The sequence below is a fragment of the Sarcophilus harrisii genome, chromosome 2 (assembly GCF_902635505.1).
Source record: "Sarcophilus harrisii chromosome 2, mSarHar1.11, whole genome shotgun sequence".
NCBI lineage: Eukaryota > Metazoa > Chordata > Mammalia > Dasyuromorphia > Dasyuridae > Sarcophilus > Sarcophilus harrisii.
The window spans coordinates 352,608,819-352,627,443 of NC_045427.1; the positions used below are offsets into that span (position 1 = coordinate 352,608,819).

An 18,625-nucleotide genomic window follows, 5' to 3' on the forward strand; every position below is an offset into this window, starting at 1 on the left:
GCTTTTTATATACAACTAAGTGGTCCAACTCCTTTAAGCCTTCCTTCAGTTCATAGGATAACAAACTCAGATTTACAGCTAAACAACTCGAGTACTCCAACCCCTTCTTTTACAGGTAAGGAAACCGAGGCCCATAGAACTCAGAGTAGTAATCAGCAGAGCTAGTGTTTGAACTTAGTTGCTATGGTTTTCAAACCTAGCTCTCTTTCTCATGCCATCTGGGCCTCCTAAATTTTAAGAGCTAATTGCAACCTTTAATTCAATTCATCAACGGGTTGAGCTAGGTATTTTGCTAAGAACTGGGAATTTAAAAAATAGAGATGATCTGGGAAGCCCTGATCAACCTGATTAACTTATAAGGTGATGAACTTTTTATTTGGGACCTGGATTTTCTCCCATGAATTGGGGATGAATCAGTTGGACTGTGTGAGTCAGAGCCATTTTTATGTGCAAACCCTAAATAAAGGATCTTCCATTGAAGAGTTGGCAATTTCCCCACTTTCTGAAAACTAAGAGTAGATTTTAGGAGAAAACTGGGACTGGATTTTGATCTTAAAGACTCTTCTCATCTACTGAGATGAGGCTCTCTCAACACAAGAGATGGTGGCAACTGTGGTAATGTTAAGTTCCTAGAGAGTTTTCGGATCCAGCCTTCAGGAATGAAAACAGAAGATTCCTAAGCAGCACTAGCATTTTGTGGAAAGGATAATGCACATGGCCCTGCAGCTGGGAAAGCAACAGGGGGTTGAGCCATGATGACACAAGGAAGTAAAGGATCTAAACTTTACCCTCCTAACTCCTGTAAGTCACCCAGACAGTGTAGATCCTAGGGGAAGTACTTTTAATAGCAACGCTGGCTTTGTCTTCCTTTAGGGAGGAGATCAAATCTTTAGGATACCATGCAAGGGTGAAACCAGGACTTAACCAGTTGTGGGGTTGCCTCTCTAGTCACATCGAATTCTTCATTCAAGGAGTTTCCAAACCACTGGGGAGTGTTAAAGGTCTGACAGACTATATAGGGTTCAAGGTGAGAAGTCAGGGGAAAGGCAGGACTTAATAGACATAGAAGAGAATTATACCGATTGTTTATGGGTTACTGTGAATCCTAATTGTGACACTCCTGATTATCTTGATCCTTTTTTATACATTTCTGGAAATCAAGACATAATCTAGATTTGTATGTGTGTGTATATTACATATATATGCATTATACACACTTTATATAATATACATCTGTGTATATTATATATACATACATACTTATATAATAGACCAAGTATACATGTATGCATATATGTATATGTACTTGGAAATTTCTTGGAGGCTGTAGATGCCAAAAAGTGATTTAGGGGAAAACTCCTAATATTTAACCAAATTTATGAAAATGCAGAGTTTAGAATATCTGGGGCACTGGGCTACAGTATGTACAGGCAGAAGAAGTCCCTAGCCTTAAGGAACTTATATTTTGCTGGGACATACAATCAGTACATAGATATGTAAATGGAAATTAATTTGAGAAAGGAAAAAAAAAACACGGGGCATCTAGGTGCCACAGTGGATAGAGCACCAGCCTTGAAGTCAGGAGGACCTGAGTTCAAATCTGGTCTCAGACACTTAACACTTCCTAGCTGTGTGACCTTGGGCAAGTCACTTAACCCCCGATTGCCTCAGCCAAAAAAAAAAAAAAAAGAAGAAGAAGAAGAAGAAGAAGAAGAAGAAGAAGAAGAAGAAAGAAAGAAAGAAAAAGAAAGGAGAAAACATTAGCAACTGAGCTGAACTTTGAACAAAATTAGGAATTCTTGTAGATGTGAAGAGAAAGTATATTACAGCAAGGAGGACACTGTAAAAGAATGGAAGCAGGAGATAGAATACTGAGTTGAGGAACCAATAAACATATTTAGCACACATATATCCCAATTTTATTGTTTTTAGCATTCTTTTTCATTGGGAAGGAATTAGAGTTACGTGACTTGCCCAGGATCACACAGTTAATGTGACTAAGACTGCATTTGAATGCAGATCCCCCTGACTCCAAAATTCTATCTACTGTACCACCTAGTGGCTCCTTGGCAATCATTTCCATAGAGATGATAATTGAACCTTAGGAAACTAGTGAGATCCATAAGAGAGAAAATATAAAGATAGAAAGAGGGAGGACTCAGATAGGGACACTAAGATTTATGGAGGAAAGATCAAAGGTGAGACAGCAAAGGAAGTTGAAGAGGAGCCATATAAGTAGGAAAAGAACCAAGAGAGAATAAAATCATGGAAAACAGGGGAAGAGAGAATATATAGGGAGACAGAATAATCAGCAGTATACAAAGCTGCAGAGAGCTCATTTGATTAAATTCAGTTAAATATTAATGAAGTACTTAGTAGGTGCAATGCCAAAGATTAAATAAATACATATAAAATACAATCTCTGCCTTTAAGGAACTTAATATCTAATAGTGGCCATATGACATAAACAGATATGTATAATTAAAAGTAGAAAGGCAAAAGGAGAGACCCAAAGAGCTCTAGGAAAATTGGAAGGAGAGATCATTTTCAACTGGGAGGATCAGGAAAAATTTCATGAAGGAGTTAACAACTGAGATGGGTCTTGGAAGGAGAGGGGGATTTCAGTAGGCAGAGATGCAAACAGTGTGTTCTAAGCATGGGGAAAAGGCATTTAAGAAAGTAACAGTAGACAGCTAATAGTATAGTAGATAGAGCATTGGCTTTGCTGTCAGGAAGATCTGAGTTTAGATTCTGCCTCAGACATCTGTGTGACCCTGAACAAGACCCTTAACCCCAATTTCCTCAAAGGAAAAAAAAAGCATCAAGATAGGAAAATAGGTGAGATCAGGGAAGAATAAGCAATTATGTCTAATTAGAATATTGAATTGAGCACAGTGAAATGTCCGCAAAGGTAGGCTGGAACCAGATGGCAAAGGGCTTTGAATGAAAGGATAACGAGTATGTTTTTAAGCTTAAAAGTAATACATTGGTTAGAAATTTCTTCATGTTGAGTTTGTCTGATCCCTTGAAACTTCCACCTACTATCCCTAGTCCTGTTTTCTGGAGCCAAGCAGCTCCAAGCAGGACAAATTTAATCCCCCTCTCTTACAAGATAATGCTATAAATACTTGAAGAGAATACAAGCTGTCTTCTCCTTTCTCTCCTTTTCCTGTCATCCACCAATGACCAAGTAAGTGTTCTTTTTCCCTGTGGTACATCTCCAGTTCCTTCAATTAATTCTTCTATATTTTAATAATAATAATAGTAAAAATAATAACTAGTATTTACATAGCACTTTAATGTTTGCAGAGTGCTTTATAATGATTTCATTTGATCCTCACAACAATGCTTTAAAGTAGATGCTATTATTACCCCCAGTTGATTGAGGAGGAAACTGAGGCTGAGAGTTTGTGACATTCCCAAGTCAGTAGGTATCCACAGTCAGTAAGTATCTGAGGTAAAATTTGAACTCAGCTCTTCTTAAGTTCAAGTACAAAGCTCTAGTCATTCTGGCACCTCCTTTTTGTCTCTTTACTCACCTAGATGACTTTCTCCAGATATCCTTTTATTTGATGGTATTCTTTTTAAAAGGGGCTCTCTGGGGGCTAGGTGGTGCAGTGGATAGAGCACTGGCCCTAGAATCAGGATCCAAGTTCAAAGGCAGTCTCAGATATTTACCAGCTGTGTGACCCTGGGCAAGACATTTAATGCGAATGGCCTCCAAATTAAATGTAGCCCTGTAACTGAACTCAAGATTTTATATGGCTTATCAAAGCTATGTCTAGAACTGGACACAATGATAAAATGATTCTAGGAGACAATGAGAGCCATAGGTCTTCAATTAAGCCATTAACCTCATCACAGATATTTCCTTGATCACAAGAGGGACTGTCTCTTTGCATTTGCATAAGACTGAGAAACTTCAAAATTGATCCTGTATAATTTTCTTATTGGTCCTATTTATAATTAATCAATTTTGTCCTGTAACTGCTTAAGTTATTGGTATTTATCTCTGAACTATTTCAGAAATTCAACTGGCCTGTAACAAATTGAAAGGAGCAGATATTGATTTAGCATTTTATATTCCATTCTGTTATTTCTATTCTGTATTTTATATGTTATTCCACTCTGTAAGTGATGCCATTTTATAAATATGTTATATATTCAATGTAACAAATTTAATCCTTTTTTTTTTTTTTTTTGGTCTCTAATTAAAATAGCTTTCAAGTTCAAAAACTCAATCTCCCTCTCTGAGTTTGGAGGTATAAGCTGTAACTCTCCCATGAACACTGCTAATTAAAGAGAATTTCTCATGGGAAACATTATCTTGGACACACCTGAAAATCAAGCCTGCCAAGAGAAGTTTGTTGACTTAACTTTAGTCTGTGAGAAGTTGAATGTTGTCTATGTGCCATCCTAAGGACTAGAATAAGTTGACCTTGTCCCACCCTAAGCCCCAGGCCTTGTAAATTTCAGGGGGCTTTATTTCAAGTCCAGGGGCCTCTGAGACTGGTCTTCCTGTCCAGTTTCTCTGACCTCAACATGCAGCTGGACCCCACAAATTCACAAAAATAGTCCTGATTTCCCACATGTGCTTGTGCCCTCTCCTTAATGTAACCATAATTTCCTAAATATATGATATTACCAATCCTATAACCAATGATATTATTTTTTGTTCTGTTCTTGGTTCTATGCTTATCAAAGTGTGACATCTCCAATTTGGGGTTTTTTGGCTGCTTAAGGGTTCAAGAGATCTACTGTTTTTGATGGGAGTACTGTCATTAATAAAATATAACTTGCTCAAAGAAAGCCTCCTTTGATTTACCTTTGCATTCCAACTAAAACTAGGCATTCTCCATATCTTTGAAGTACTTCTTTTCATATCTATCTTTCAGATTCCCTTCCTTCTGAGCTCCACTCAGGTAGTATTTCTTACGTGAAGCCTTCTCTTGACCATGGCCATGCTCCCATGCAAGTATTCTTTTCCTTCTCACTTCAAATGTTCCTAGAGTTCATTGTTTAATCTTTCCTTTACCCCTTTGACTTCCTACCTTGTAAAAAAATATAGATACAGCTATATAAAATATATAATATCTACACATATATATCTGTATATACATATTTATACATATACACACATATATGTATATGTGATATATATCTATTTATCCTATTGTGGGTTTTTTGTGCTTAGGCAATTGAGGTTAAGTGACTTGCCCAGCGTCACACAGCTAGGAAGTATTATGTGTCTGAGATCAGATTTGAACTCAGGCCCTCCTGACTTCAGGGCTGGTGTTCTATCCACAGCACCATCTAGCTGCCCCTATTTATCCTATTGTTGATGCTCTTTCCCTACAGAATATAAAGTAGAATGTAAACTCAGGATTTATTTTCTTTCTGCCTCTCCCTCTCTCTCTCTTATTTAATGATAATTTCTAAGCAGATGAGTCAAAAAAAAAGTATATATATATGTATGTATATACATATATTTATGTATCCAGTTCCTACTCTCACCTGAACTCCAGTCTCCCATCACCAACTGTGCACACTACAATCTCTCTGTTCTTTACCCACAGCATCCCATCTCTGACCATCTCCTATATTTAGAATGGATTTCCTTCTCATCTCTCCTTTAAATAAGACCTCATTTCAAGATAACACTCAAACATTATCTCCTCTGTATTTATATATGAGGAAACAGGCATTTTCAGAAGTGTAGAACATTTGGGGAGATAAGAGTTCAGAGAGACATAACATTAGGGAAATTATGGATCGTTAGGATATATGAGGTATTAGGGAAGATAAGGATATTAGAAGAAGCACAGGAAGGGGAACACAGGGTATGAGGGATTCATCTGTCATTAAAGAAAGGTATTTGTCAATTCAGCATGAGGTAAAGTACAAGGTCGTAATATTCTCTTTTGGATTTTCTTGGAGGTCTCCGGAAGCAGCCTTCATTTCAGTTCAATAATCACCACACGAGTAGCCAGGTGTTAAAGTCCAAATCCTTTATTGTCTCCTTCAAAGTCTTGTCTCCTTCACTTGGGGCTCGGCTAGTTTTCTTAGAGGCCTATCTCTCTCCTTGGTTCTGAGAGCTTGAGCTCCCGCCTGCCTTCTCTGCCCTTTGAATCTCTCCGAATCCAAAGGTTTGTGCTTCAGCCTGCAGCAGCCACAAAAGTGGATAATGGAATGAATTTGTCTTAGTCTCTGAGAGCTTCTAGTGCGCTTGCCCTCTCTGGCCCTGAGAGATTTTAACTTATATGTTCCACACCGAGTACAAACCAATCATTATATCACTAGGAAACCATTATTTGTTGTAGGATTAAATCAATGCTAAACTAGATTTAACCATTGTGTCCTCAGTTCCACTTAGTACCTTGTTTCAAGTTCTGGCCCATAACATCTCCTTCTAGGATCAGATCAATCATACTGAACCAGGCTAAATTAAATAACTATAGTCTCTATCAATTCCACTGACTTAGTGCCTTGTAAGAATCCTTTGTTTCAAGTTCAGAGTTCTGGTCCATAACACAAGATGTTAGGGAAACATGGAGGAGGAATTCACAAAACATGACAGGAAATAGGAGAAATCATAAGGGACAAAGAAAATTCTACCCAAAATGGGTGATTAGGGACATTAGCATGTGGCATTAGGGAAGGTGTAGAATATTTTGGCAAACTTGGATTGCTAGAGGGAGCACAAGGCATCATGGGAGGAACAGGTAATTGGTAAAAATCATCAGATCATAGATTTAGGGTTAAAGTCTTCCAGTCTAATTCTTCTTATTCTACAGCTAAAGAAATTGAGGTTAAGGAATTAGATGACAGATTGAATTCACCTTTCTACATCCAGTACTCTTTCTTCAATGCTGCCCAAAGGGCACCAGGAAAGATTTGGAACAGTAAAGGAGACATGGGGTGCTTGTGGAGACATAAGGTATTAGGGGAGACAGTGTATTAGGGGAGCCCATTGGTTGTTAAAGGAGCAGAGAGTATGAGGGGAAGCAGAGGACTGGAAAGTAAAATATAAGTTCCTCAAGGACACATGATCTTTATATTTTTGTCTTATGATCCCCAGCATCTAGAATAAATTTTTGCATACAGTAGATTTTTAACAATCATTTGTTGCCTACATAAATTAGGGAAAGCCTAAGAAGTTTGGGGAAACAGAAGATGATAGAAGAGGCATGGGGTAATTGGGGAAACAAAAAAATGAGGGACCATAATTAAATTTAATTCTACAAATCTTTATTAAGCTTTTATTATGTGCAAGACACTGTGCTAAAGGCAAACAATCCCTGTTCTCAAGAAAATTATATTCAACTGGGGGACACATTTACATAGATAAATAATTTGAGGAGGAAGGAAACACTATCACCTGGGGGAAGGGTGGTATTCAGGGTTTACTAGAGAAAGTGGGGCCTCAGTTAAATTGGATGGAATTCTTTCAGGTTAAGGTGAAGAGAGATAGAGTGGAGAGGGGAGCATACATTCTAAGGACAAAAAAGTGAAAAAAGTATGGAGGTAGAAGAAAATGTTTAATTCTGGATACTCATTACAGTATATGATGGGGGGAAATGCCAAATGAGCCAGAAAAAGAAGGAGGAGCCCGATTGTGGGGGTGTGGGTGTTGCCTGAAGAATTCTTATTTTATTTTTGGGGCAATGAGGAACCACGGACATTTTTAACAAGGAATTTTAAACAAAATTTAACAATTTTTTTTTTAACATAGTCTCATATATGCTTTATTTAGGAAGATCATTTTGGCAGTTATATGGAGGATAGATTAGGGAGGGGGAAAGTTAGAAATTGGGAAATCAATTATAATAGACTAAGTAATAAAGGCCTGAAATGGGGTGGATCTTCTAAGGAAAGAGAACTGGATAGACATAGCTACTTTTGGACATGGGGATCATGGAAGTAGGAAAAGTCAAGGATGACTCTGAGGTGGCAAACCTGGGTAATTGGAAGGACTGGGGTGCCCTCAACAGAAATCAGGAAATTTGGGTTTGATGGTGGTATACTGAATTTGTGTTGGGGTATCTCACAGATGCTAGCAAAGCTGGACTTGAGTTCTAAACTAGGAGATAGTTTTGGATGAGACATATGGACTTGAGAGATAATTGGACCTGGAAGTAGATAAGCTTATCAAGGAGAAAAGTTTAAAGGGACAAAGGATGACATGGGCAGAATATTTTTCTTGGATCTTTGCAAGTATTTCTCCTATTTTATAGCCAGAACCACAAGGCCCATAGATATTAAATGAATTGTCCAAGATTATACGGATAATATATATATATATATATATATATATATATATATATATATATATATCTCAGAGATAGGCTTTGAATACTGAGTCTGACACTACCCACTACACTGCCCAAGGCAATTTGGAAGATAAAAGGCTGGGTGGAGTCAAGATGTCATAGGTAGCCTAGAGCATCAGTGGAGGCTCAAAGTACTTGAAGAAGCAGGGGTGTGTGTATGGGAGGGGGGGAGGATGGAAGTTAGAAGAGTTAAGGGTAGCCCAGGACAATAGGGACATACAGGGTATAGAAGGCACAATGTCAGGGGGAAGTAATAGAGTTTTGTAGGAAGCACAGGCAGGCAGTTAAGAAAGAAAGTCCTAAAAAGGCTTAGAAGGTGGTTAGCTAGAAGGTCTGCCATGGGAAGCAGGAGACAGTTGATGAAGCAGTTAATATTATAGGAGGCACAAGTTGTAGGGTAGCAGCACGTGTTAGGAAAGACAATGTGTTCTCAGAGGTACAAAGCATTTGTAAAGACATCAGAGAATGACATGATAATGACCTAGTGCCAGTGCAGACTATCAGCAAAGTCACAAACAAGACTTTATTTAAACACAAAAAGCTAGAGGTAAAAAGAGGAGCTATAGGGTACCCAAGGCATATACAAAAACAGAATTCAGAACAAAGGGCAAATGCATAAATAAACCTTGTGGCTCAAATCTGGGGCCAAAAGGGCCCGGGGCTAGGCCATCAAGGTCCAATCCTTTGCTTTAGGCAGACTTAGGGCACCATAGCATGGTCTCAAATAGCTGACAGGCTGAGCCAATGAGGAGGAAAGAGCTTTTCTAAAAATGGCCAAGCGGGGCCCAGCAGCTGGGGCTCAGGCTATCACATGCAGGTCTAGAATTAGCATCAACCTCCTCTCTCCAGCAGACCCATAGTCTGAACAGAAGTGAAGGCAATATTGGGGATACATGCACCTGCCTCTATAGGTAGCCTTAATCCCAAAAGAGAAATTGGAGATGTTAATAAAATTCTCAATTCCCCTTTTGCCATTTTCAACATAGGCGACCTTGCAAACCTAACTTCCCTTTCCTGTTTTCTCAAATGTAAAACGAGGGGAGTGCAAAATGGGAGTAAAAAGGGACCAGATGGTCCTGTCCAGTTCTATGTAAGGATCCAGATAGCACACAGCACTCACAGGGAGCAGTGAATACTAGAAAGAGCCCTGATTTTAAATGTCAGGGACCTAGGTTCCCAGATGCTATTTTTGTAACTGTGTGACTTTAGGCAAATTACTTTTCCCTCTCTGGGTCTCTGATTAGTCATCTGTAGACTAGAAGTAATTCCCATTTCCTCTCTTAGAAGATTGTAGAAGAAAGTACTTGATGAGCTACAAAGCACCACAGAAAAGGGAACCCCAATCCTTCACCCCCATTTGCCATTGTAGCATTTGGGTATCCCTTCCAATTATCTTCTAAGATAATTTTGACTTAAATTTACTATGTGGCCTAGAAGATCCTGTCTCTGGGCCTAAGTTTTTTCATTCCCTTATTTCTAAGGTCCTATCTAATTCTGACATTGAGTTTGTGAAGACACAATTAGAAAGTTCTCTCTTGGAACACTACAGAGTAACAAGATTGTATGATAATTGGTTGGGTAAATTGTGGTATATGAATGTTATGAAATATTATTGTTCTGTAAGAAATGACCAGCACGATGAATACAGAGAGGCTTGGAGAGACTTACATGAACTGATGCTAAAGGATGATACCATAAATAAATCAGGAGAGCAATTTACCCATCAGATCTTTGGAGAAGGGAGGAATTTCTGACCAAAGAAAAACTAGAGAACATTATAAAAGGCAAAATGGACAACTTTGATTACATTAAATTAAAAAGTTTTTGCACAAACAAAACCAACAGAAACAAGATTAAAAGAGAAGTACAAAGCTGGGAAAAAATCTTTACAAGTAATGTTTGTGATAAAGATTTCATTTCTTGAATGTAAACTGTTTGCATTTTTGTTCTTCTTCCCAGGTTATTTATACCTTCTGAATCCAATTCTCCCTGTGCAACAAGAGAACTATTCGGTTCTGCACACATATCTAGGATCTATAGGATATATAGGACTGCTTGCCATCTGGGGGAGGGGGTGGAGGGAGGAAGGGTAAAAATCGGAACAGAAGTGAGTGCAAGGGATAATGTTGTAAAAAATTACCCTGGCATGGGTTCTGTCAATAAAAAGTTATTATAATTAAAAAAAACTAAAAAAAAAAAAAAAAAAAAAAAAGATTGTGTGATGATCAACTGCAATGTACTTGTCTTTTTTTTTTTTTTTTTTTTTTTTTTAAACAATGAGATTTAGACCAACTCCAATAGACTTGAGATGGAAAGTGCCAGCTACATCCAGAGAGAGAACTATGGAAACTGAATGTGGATCAAAGCATAGCATTCCCTCTCCCTTTTTTAGTGGCGTTTGATATAGAGGGCTGGGAAACTCTGAAAAGGTGTACTTGAATCTGAGACCTCAGAGCACTTAAAGGCTAATTACCATTGGATGTGAGATAATGATTCTATATACATATATTTAGATGAGAGGGTGATGTGATGGCTTTCCTCACCATTGGTGCTTGCTGAATGTGTGATGGTGAGGGAATCATAGGTAAGGACTGAAGTGTAAATTAAGAGGGATGAGTTCATGCTGTGACTTATTTACAGCACTCTCCCTGTGTGAGGGACCTCCAGAATGAGGAGTCTCTCCACGGATATATGGTCTGCTTCTTAAACTGTATTTTCTTATCCTGTATGGGGTGTCTCATAACTGAATGTGGGGATTGTAGAAATTATGTTTTATCAGCAAGCATTTGATCTGTATATTTATTTTATATATCTACATGCCTGAGGTCACATAAAATTTTCTTCTGCAAAAAGGGATCGTGAGTGGGAAAAGTTTAAAAGCACCAACAGGGTCACACACACATACCCACACCCACCCAGGGTCATACAGCCACGTTCCGGCCTTCCACACAGCCAGGTCTTCCTGGATCCAAAGTTGTCTCTCCATGGGCTTTGCCACAATGCCAGAGAGACAGAAAGACAACACCACTAACTAAAGAGACAAAGAAAAGCAGGAATTTTAAAGTGGAAGAAGACAACTAGGTCCTTGTTTGTGCTTTCAAAAAACCCCAAAACAACAGATCAGGCCAGGCACACATATCTCTAAAGAATCAGAACTTAGCATTAGAAGGAAGTTCTGAAACACAAACCAGCAAAGAATGGTGGATAGCTGTTACACGGTCCTGGGCAAATCCATTTTTATTGGGATTTAGGAGGAGCATCAGCTTCAGTGCCTGACTCATGCAGTTTAGCTGTTTGGGGGAGGAGACAGCTGGGCTCACTCAAGACCGTGGGTTGCCTGGAACTCCAGGTGATAACAGATCTATCCCCTATAGATAGGCCTCTGTGATGAGAACTTCCATAGGTGAGAAGGATCAGTCCCCAATCTTCAGAGGAAGGGGAATCTGCCTATTACTTTCAGGAACACCTCCCCTCCGGATAAGGATCTTCAGACATCCCCACAGAAGCAGGATGTGAAAGGGAGTTCGACTTTTCTCTTGGAGGAAGAAAAGGTGTATGACAGGGATTTTTTAAACCATCAGCCTCCACAGTCAAGGCCATGAGAATACACGCCTCCCCGTTTCTCACTATCTGCAGGTGTCCCCTGCACCAGGAGAGGATGGTGTGCTGCTAGGAAAGGGAGGTGTCCCAGCAGGCCAGATGGACAGGCCTTAGTGAGATTTGACTCTTATTCCAATGAATAAAGGAAGCTGTAAACATTTTATTTCTTAAAATAATTTTGGAAGATTGTGTGACCAGCCTGGTTTCTCAGACTGTGTTCCCCCTGCCAGCCTCTTCCCCAATCCAGCCGACTCAATCCCATATATACTGGATGTAGGCTTTCCTGTGGTTGGCTTCCATCCACCTCTATAAACTAAGAAGCCAGTTCTTTTGAGTAATAAAAATGAAGTTTGCTGTTCAGATTCTCAGCAGTGCTGGTGGGGAGAGATCAAAGACTTAGTTCTGAAAGATTAGATGGAACTCACCAAGAATGGAGTATAGAAGGCAGCTGCTCTGCTCTCTGATTCCATCTCCTTACCCCTTCAGCCTTCCCACCTCACCCCATTGTTTCTTAATCATACAGTTAAAAAGAACAATGGCCATTAGACTTGGGTGGTACCCAGGTCAGTCAATGATCCAAGATGATGGAGGGAATCAACTCCCTATCAAAATCCACCTCTCAGTTAGCATAGTCTTCAACAAGTCAGATACTCTCTGAGCTCAATTTCCTCATCTGACAAATGGGAATACTACTTGTATAAACCCGGCTGTTGTGAAAAGTGCTCTGTGAACTGTAATGCACTATAAACAAAGGCGTTGTGTTATTTTTATTCCAAAGGAATGACTATTTACAGCGATACATGCCAGGGGATAAAAGCTAGGATAGTTAACCAGGAAGATCAGAAACTGATAAATTTTTTTAACTGCCCCATTGCCGATGCACCGGGAAACTCACTGGAAGCTCATCACCATCAAATATCAACAAAAGTCATTCCATCAATCCCCAAAGCCTTTTCCCCCCAGAGGTACTTAAAAAAAGAGCTATAGGGAGGGGACGGGGAAGGATAAGGCTTTGGTCTGGGGGTGTGGGTAGGCTTGTCTGGGACTGGACCAAACAAGATGGAGGTTAGAGCACTTCTCTCTCATTGCTATCCAAATGGGAAAGAAGTGGCCAGGAGTCATCCTGTGGATGCAAAACAAGCTCTATCCACTGCCTTCTATCCCAAGCCGGGATGTCACTGTTCAGCAAGCTCAGCAGACGCCACCGCAGGGTCCCATTGACGTAAGGCACTGAGTTCCAGGGACTCTAGTTCCCAGTCCAGAACTCCGAAGGAATATGAGTATCTGTCCCAGAAATTCTCCCTGTGCTCTCCCACCCCTTCTCCCTTTGTGCTAAAAGTGTGCTCAGTCCCAGGAAGCCACTGCAGTAGAGTGCATGATGAATCAACCTCTGTCCCCAACCTTCCTTATTTGGCTATGGTCTTGGGCCTGTTACCTGTAGAGAAGGAGAAAAAATAAAGAGTTTTGTTAAAAGGGACCGTTTTCTTCTTTCCATCCTCATCATGCCGCCTGCTTCCTAGAAGGGGCACAGCACAGACTATAGTGGGGAAAGACCCCCTTGTTAGTAGGGAGATTAGCTGAGGAGAGAGATACACGAGGACGCTGCAATTCTGACTCTGCTTTAGCCTGAACAAATGGCTTCACAATTTTCCAGCAAAAATCTAAGTGTAATTTCATTCAGTCTTAGATCATTTTACTTCCTATTCTTAGAATGATAGGAAAAGAACTTGGCGATGCTTCCATATTTTACTGAGGAGAAGGAGACTTTCCCAATGGCACAGCTAGTGTCAGAGTTGAGATGCAAACCCAGATTTTTAGTAGACAGTGGAACAGACCACTGGGATTAGATTTTAGAGGATCTAGATTCAAATTTTAGCATTCTGTGACCCTAAGCAAATCATGACCCCCCCTTAAGGCCTCAGTTTCCATTTAGTGAATCCATTCAATAAAGCTTAGCAGTAATAGGCCGGGACAGAAAGAACTGCCTTTTGGTAGACCTGAAGTTGCATTTGAATCAGTGCAGGAGAGGAATAGTCAGCAGAAGAGAGACCAGTGGTTACCTTAACATGGAAATGTTGGCATTTTAAAATAACCAGCAATCTTTCCTCATTTAGGGAATGAGAGAAGGGAGAAAATGAGGAAGGAGGGAGACGAGAGGAAGTAGAGTCCAACGGGCTACCAAGAGCACACCTTTGGCACCCACAGAGAAGCCTGACACCTTCCAGGGAGAAGCACCACATTAGCAGAGAGTCATCAACACAGGACTGGGGAGAGCACGTCCCACCATTGCCACCCAGGTTAGTCTACAAGAAGAAGCGTCCTTGTCCATTTACCTACCTCACTGGACCACACAATGCCATTTTGTTTTATCATCTCCAGAATCAGACTCAACCTCTGCTTTTGAATAAAAGACACATGAAATAGCTTGTCACATAGAGCAAAAAAAAAAAAAAAAAAAACAACCCCACAACAGAACAAAAAAAAGGTTATCTGTAGTTCTGTCTGAGAAGAACTCCTTGGGACAGAAAAGCAAGGGAGAAAAAGCGGGGTTCTCTATCAATGATGTCTAATTTAAAAAGGAATGGGGCCACCGATTCAGACATATTCTGGCCACATATTGAGTTAACTTTCATTTGTAATGTTGTTTGTTTTACTTTATTTTAATTTATTACTTATTTCTCAGTCACATTTTAATCTGGCTTTGCCACATTGAAAGTGCTCTACACTATTCAATAATAATTCAATAATTAATGACTTCTGTGTGTAGAGCCTAATTCTTGGTCCAGTAGAGAGCTATAAGTATAGAGATTGGTGAGTGAGTACTGAATATATACTAAGATTTGTAAAGCACCTTACCTGTCACCGGAACCTTTTAACAATCCTATGGATGAAGCAGTGAATTAAGTGCACTGTCATTCCCATTTTACAGATGAGGAAACTGAGACTGAGATTTTTAGTGTCTTGTCCCAGGATAAGAAGAGCTAGCTAAGTGCTTGAGATGGGTTAGAACTCAAGGGGTTCCTGGCTCCAAGTCCATCTCTTCTATCCACTATGTGTGACTGCCACACTGAAAGAAGGTGGTGTGTGTGTGTGTGTGTGTGTGTGTGTGTGTGTAGCCCTTTCTCATCCACGGTGAAATATGAGACAATCTTAGCCATAAATCCCTGTCTGAAAGACAACAGGAAAGTGAATGAAAGTTTAATTAGTATTAGATATGGTGTCTTTCACATATGAAAATGAAATGAAATGAAGCTGGCACATTTTAATAGCATGTTAAGGCTTGCAAAAAACTTTATAAGGTTATCTGTATAATATATATTATACTGGGATGTAAGTGTTGTAATTAGTCCCATTTTGCAGCTGAGGAAACTGAGGCTGAGAAAGGTTAATGACTTGCCCAGGACCATGCTGCTAGTGTCTGAGGGAGGACGAGGATAGCTTAGTGCAACCTCACTGGGGAAGGAATCGTACTCTGTAAAGTCAGGCCTCTCTAGTGACCAAAGATGTGTATTTACACATCTTTGTGGAGGTCTGGGCTCAGTGTAGAATTGGGGGTTCTGAGAACTGAGTTCTAGCTGGTATCCCCAGAAACCCCAGGAAGAGCGGGTACCACCTTCCCTTGCAAGAAACACCATCAGCTGCTCTGACTCAGTGCCCAGGGAATGGGCAAAGGAAGTTACCTTCGTGGCTCCTGGGATGCCGCTTCTTCCTGCGCTTCCCAGATCCCTTCTTGGTCCGCTCCTGGGACCGAGGGAGAGTCCCGGAACCTGAGGAATCCGTGATGGCCCCTTCAGAGAAAGACCTATCCAGAGACGTGTCTAGCACTGAGTCCGGTGCTGTATCCTCCTCCTCTTCTTCCAGCTCGGGAGGAGTTGGCTCTGCGTCCTCCGACCTCTGACAGCCATCCTCGGGTCCCTGGGCCGTCCTGCTGGCCCGGTGCTCTGCGCCTCGATCCTCTGCCCCAATGGCGTCCACCTCGCTGCCTACATCTGTGCCCCAAGGGGGAGGGCCAGTGGAAAACTTGGTAGGATTCAGAGATGTGGAGTCGTCAAGCCGCACCAGATGAGGGTCCTCAGAAAAGCTGGGCATGGGGGTGGAAGCACTGCTGCCCTCTGAGCTTGGGCGGCCATGGCCACCGGCTCCTTCGGTGACACTGACAGACCCAGGGCCATCTGGACTGTCCTGGGGCCAGGTCTCTCCTACGGTGGCAGCAGCAAGGTCAAAGCCCTGCCCCAGCTTGGGGCCACTGCCCGCTTCCTTTCTGGCTGCTGAGAAGAAACAGAGGAATGTCAGCAAGGTAGGACCACTCTGGAGGGGGCCGTGGTTTGCCCCTCGCTTGGTTTTATTCTGGAGAGCCACTTCCACCCCACCACATCAGATCATTACTTGTACATCGGCCTTTGCGCGTCCTGGATGTCTTGTCCCCTTGTCTCCTCCACCCCACAAAACCTCACCTGAAGGCCCCTTTCTCCAGGAAACCCACCTTGACTCCCTTCCATCCTCACTAAACGCTCCCTTCAGGGAACTCCTGTTAGCTCTTAAGTCTGAGTCACACAGTCTTACAGTGACCTCATTTTATATGTGTCATGGTTCCCAACTAGGAGAACTTCCCCAGATCAAGGATTGTTTGTATTTAGACGGAAACAGGCAAGGGCACTCGGCGCATCTCATAAAAGAATAAGTCATTAGGAGCTATCTTAATTCTTAACTCAGGGGTCCCCACTTCACTTAGTCTCCATGAAGCGGCAATCACTAGCACCAGAATATCCTCTGCCTATAGAAGTCTATATAGGAATCAGGAGAGGATTACAAATGGACCTTCAAGATCATCCAGTTAATAAGTATGAATACCAAAAGAGATTTGGAAAAAACAAAAAATAACAAGGAAAGTGACCTCTATGTGCAAAAAATTTCATAGCAGCTTTCTAAGGCAAAAACATTAGAAAGTGAGGGGATGCTCATCCGTGGGTGATGGCTCAATAAACTGTGGTATGTGTTTGTAATGGAATATTATTGTTCTCTGGGAAATGATGAGCAAGATGTTTTCAGGAAAAAAAAAACTGGAAAGTGAACAAAATGAAATGTAAATAAAGTAAAAGCAATATTGATACATTGTTGGTGGAATTGTGAACACATACAGCCATTCTGGAGAGCAATTTGGAACTATGCTCAAAAAGTTATCAGACTGTGCATACCCTTTGATCCAGCAGTGTTACTCCTGGGCTTATATCCCAAAGAGATACTAAAGAAGGGAAAGGGACCTGTATGTGCACGAATGTTCGTGGCAGCCCTCTTTGTAGTGGCCAGAACCTGGAAACTGAGTGGATGCTCATCAACTGGAGAATGGCTGAATAAATTGTGGTATATGAATGTTATGGAATATTATTGTTCTGTAAGAAATGATCAGCAGGATGATTTCAGAAAGGCCTGAAGAGACTTACATGAACTGATGCTGAGTGAAATGAGCAGGACCAGGAGATCATTATATACTTCAACAAACAATACTATATGATGATCAATTCTGATGGACCTGGTCCTCTTCAGCAATGAGATGAACCAAATCAGTTCCAATGGAGCAGTAATGAATGGAACCAGCTACGCCCAGCGAAAGAACTCTGGGAGATGACTAAGAACCATTACATAGAATTCCCAATTCCTCTATTTTTGTCCGCCTGCATTTTTTTATGTCCTTCACAGGCTAATTATACACTATTTCAAAGTCCTATTCTTTTTATACAGCAAAATAATTGTTTGGACATGCATACTTATATTGTATATAACTTATACTTTAATATATTTAACATGTATTGGTCAACCTGCCATCTGGGGGAAGGGATGGGGGGAAGGAGGGAAAAAATTGGAACAAAAGGTTTTGCAACTATCAATGCTGAAAAATTACCCATGCATATATCTTGTAAATAAAAAGCTATAATAAAAAAATAAATTTTAAAAAAAGTGATAGCAATGTTCTGGGATGACCAGCTGTAAATGACTTTGCTATTCTCAGTAGTATAATTATTCACAATTACTCTGAAGAATTTAGGATGAAAAATCCTATCCATACCTAGAGAAGGAACTAATTTTGTCTCAATATAGACTGAAGCACTCATTCTATCACTTTATCTTTTTCTTTTAAATTTAATTTTTCTTGAGGATTTTTATTTTTATTAGAGTGGAAAATCTATGTTTTCTTTCACAACGTGACTTTTATGGAAATGTTTTGCTTAATTTCACATGTGGTTTCTTTATTGTGGGTGGAGATAAAGAAGAGAACCTAGAACTCAAAAACCTCAAACACAAATGTAGAAAAAGTTGTTTTGAATGTAACTGGTGGAAAATGTTTAATAAAACAAGATCACCCAGTTGAAGCCCCCCCCCATTTTACAGCTGAAAATATTAAGGCTCCAAAAGACTAGATAATTTGCCCCACATCAGACAAATAAGTTAGTGGCAGAAACAGGATCCAATTCTTTCCACTATGCCACATGAACCAAGGCTAATTTTCAGAGAGTTTGCAGTTAGAAAAAATATGCATATATATGTAAAATCACTCCATACATACTTCTATTTATTTATTTATTTTTTTGATACAGAGTGTCTTCCTTCATAGTAATTTTGTAATTTTTGTAATTGTATGGGTAGGACCTTAAAATAATGACAATGATATAACATTTATGCATCTTTAGAGTTTACAA

The 18,625-nt window shown here is 40.2% G+C and overlaps 1 protein-coding gene across 4 annotated transcripts in view; it reads right to left on the minus strand.

The window, feature by feature from the left end:
* Positions 1–12,667: 12,667 nt before the first annotated feature.
* Positions 12,668–18,625, minus strand: part of INF2 (inverted formin, FH2 and WH2 domain containing) — a 78,869-nt gene continuing 72,911 nt past the window's right edge. The window contains exons 21-23 of one of the 4 annotated variants that reach the window (XM_031953142.1): positions 15,611–16,195; positions 14,268–14,327; positions 12,668–13,365 (exon numbers count right to left, since the gene is read on the minus strand). In XM_031953142.1, coding sequence (XP_031809002.1) covers positions 14,269–14,327; positions 15,611–16,195 — 644 coding nt within the window. In that variant the 3' untranslated portion in view covers positions 12,668–13,365; position 14,268. Of the gene's footprint in view, positions 13,366–14,267; positions 14,328–15,610; positions 16,199–18,625 lie in introns of all 4 variants that reach the window. The other 3 variants (XM_031953140.1, XM_031953141.1, XM_031953143.1) reach the window with 3 other exon arrangements.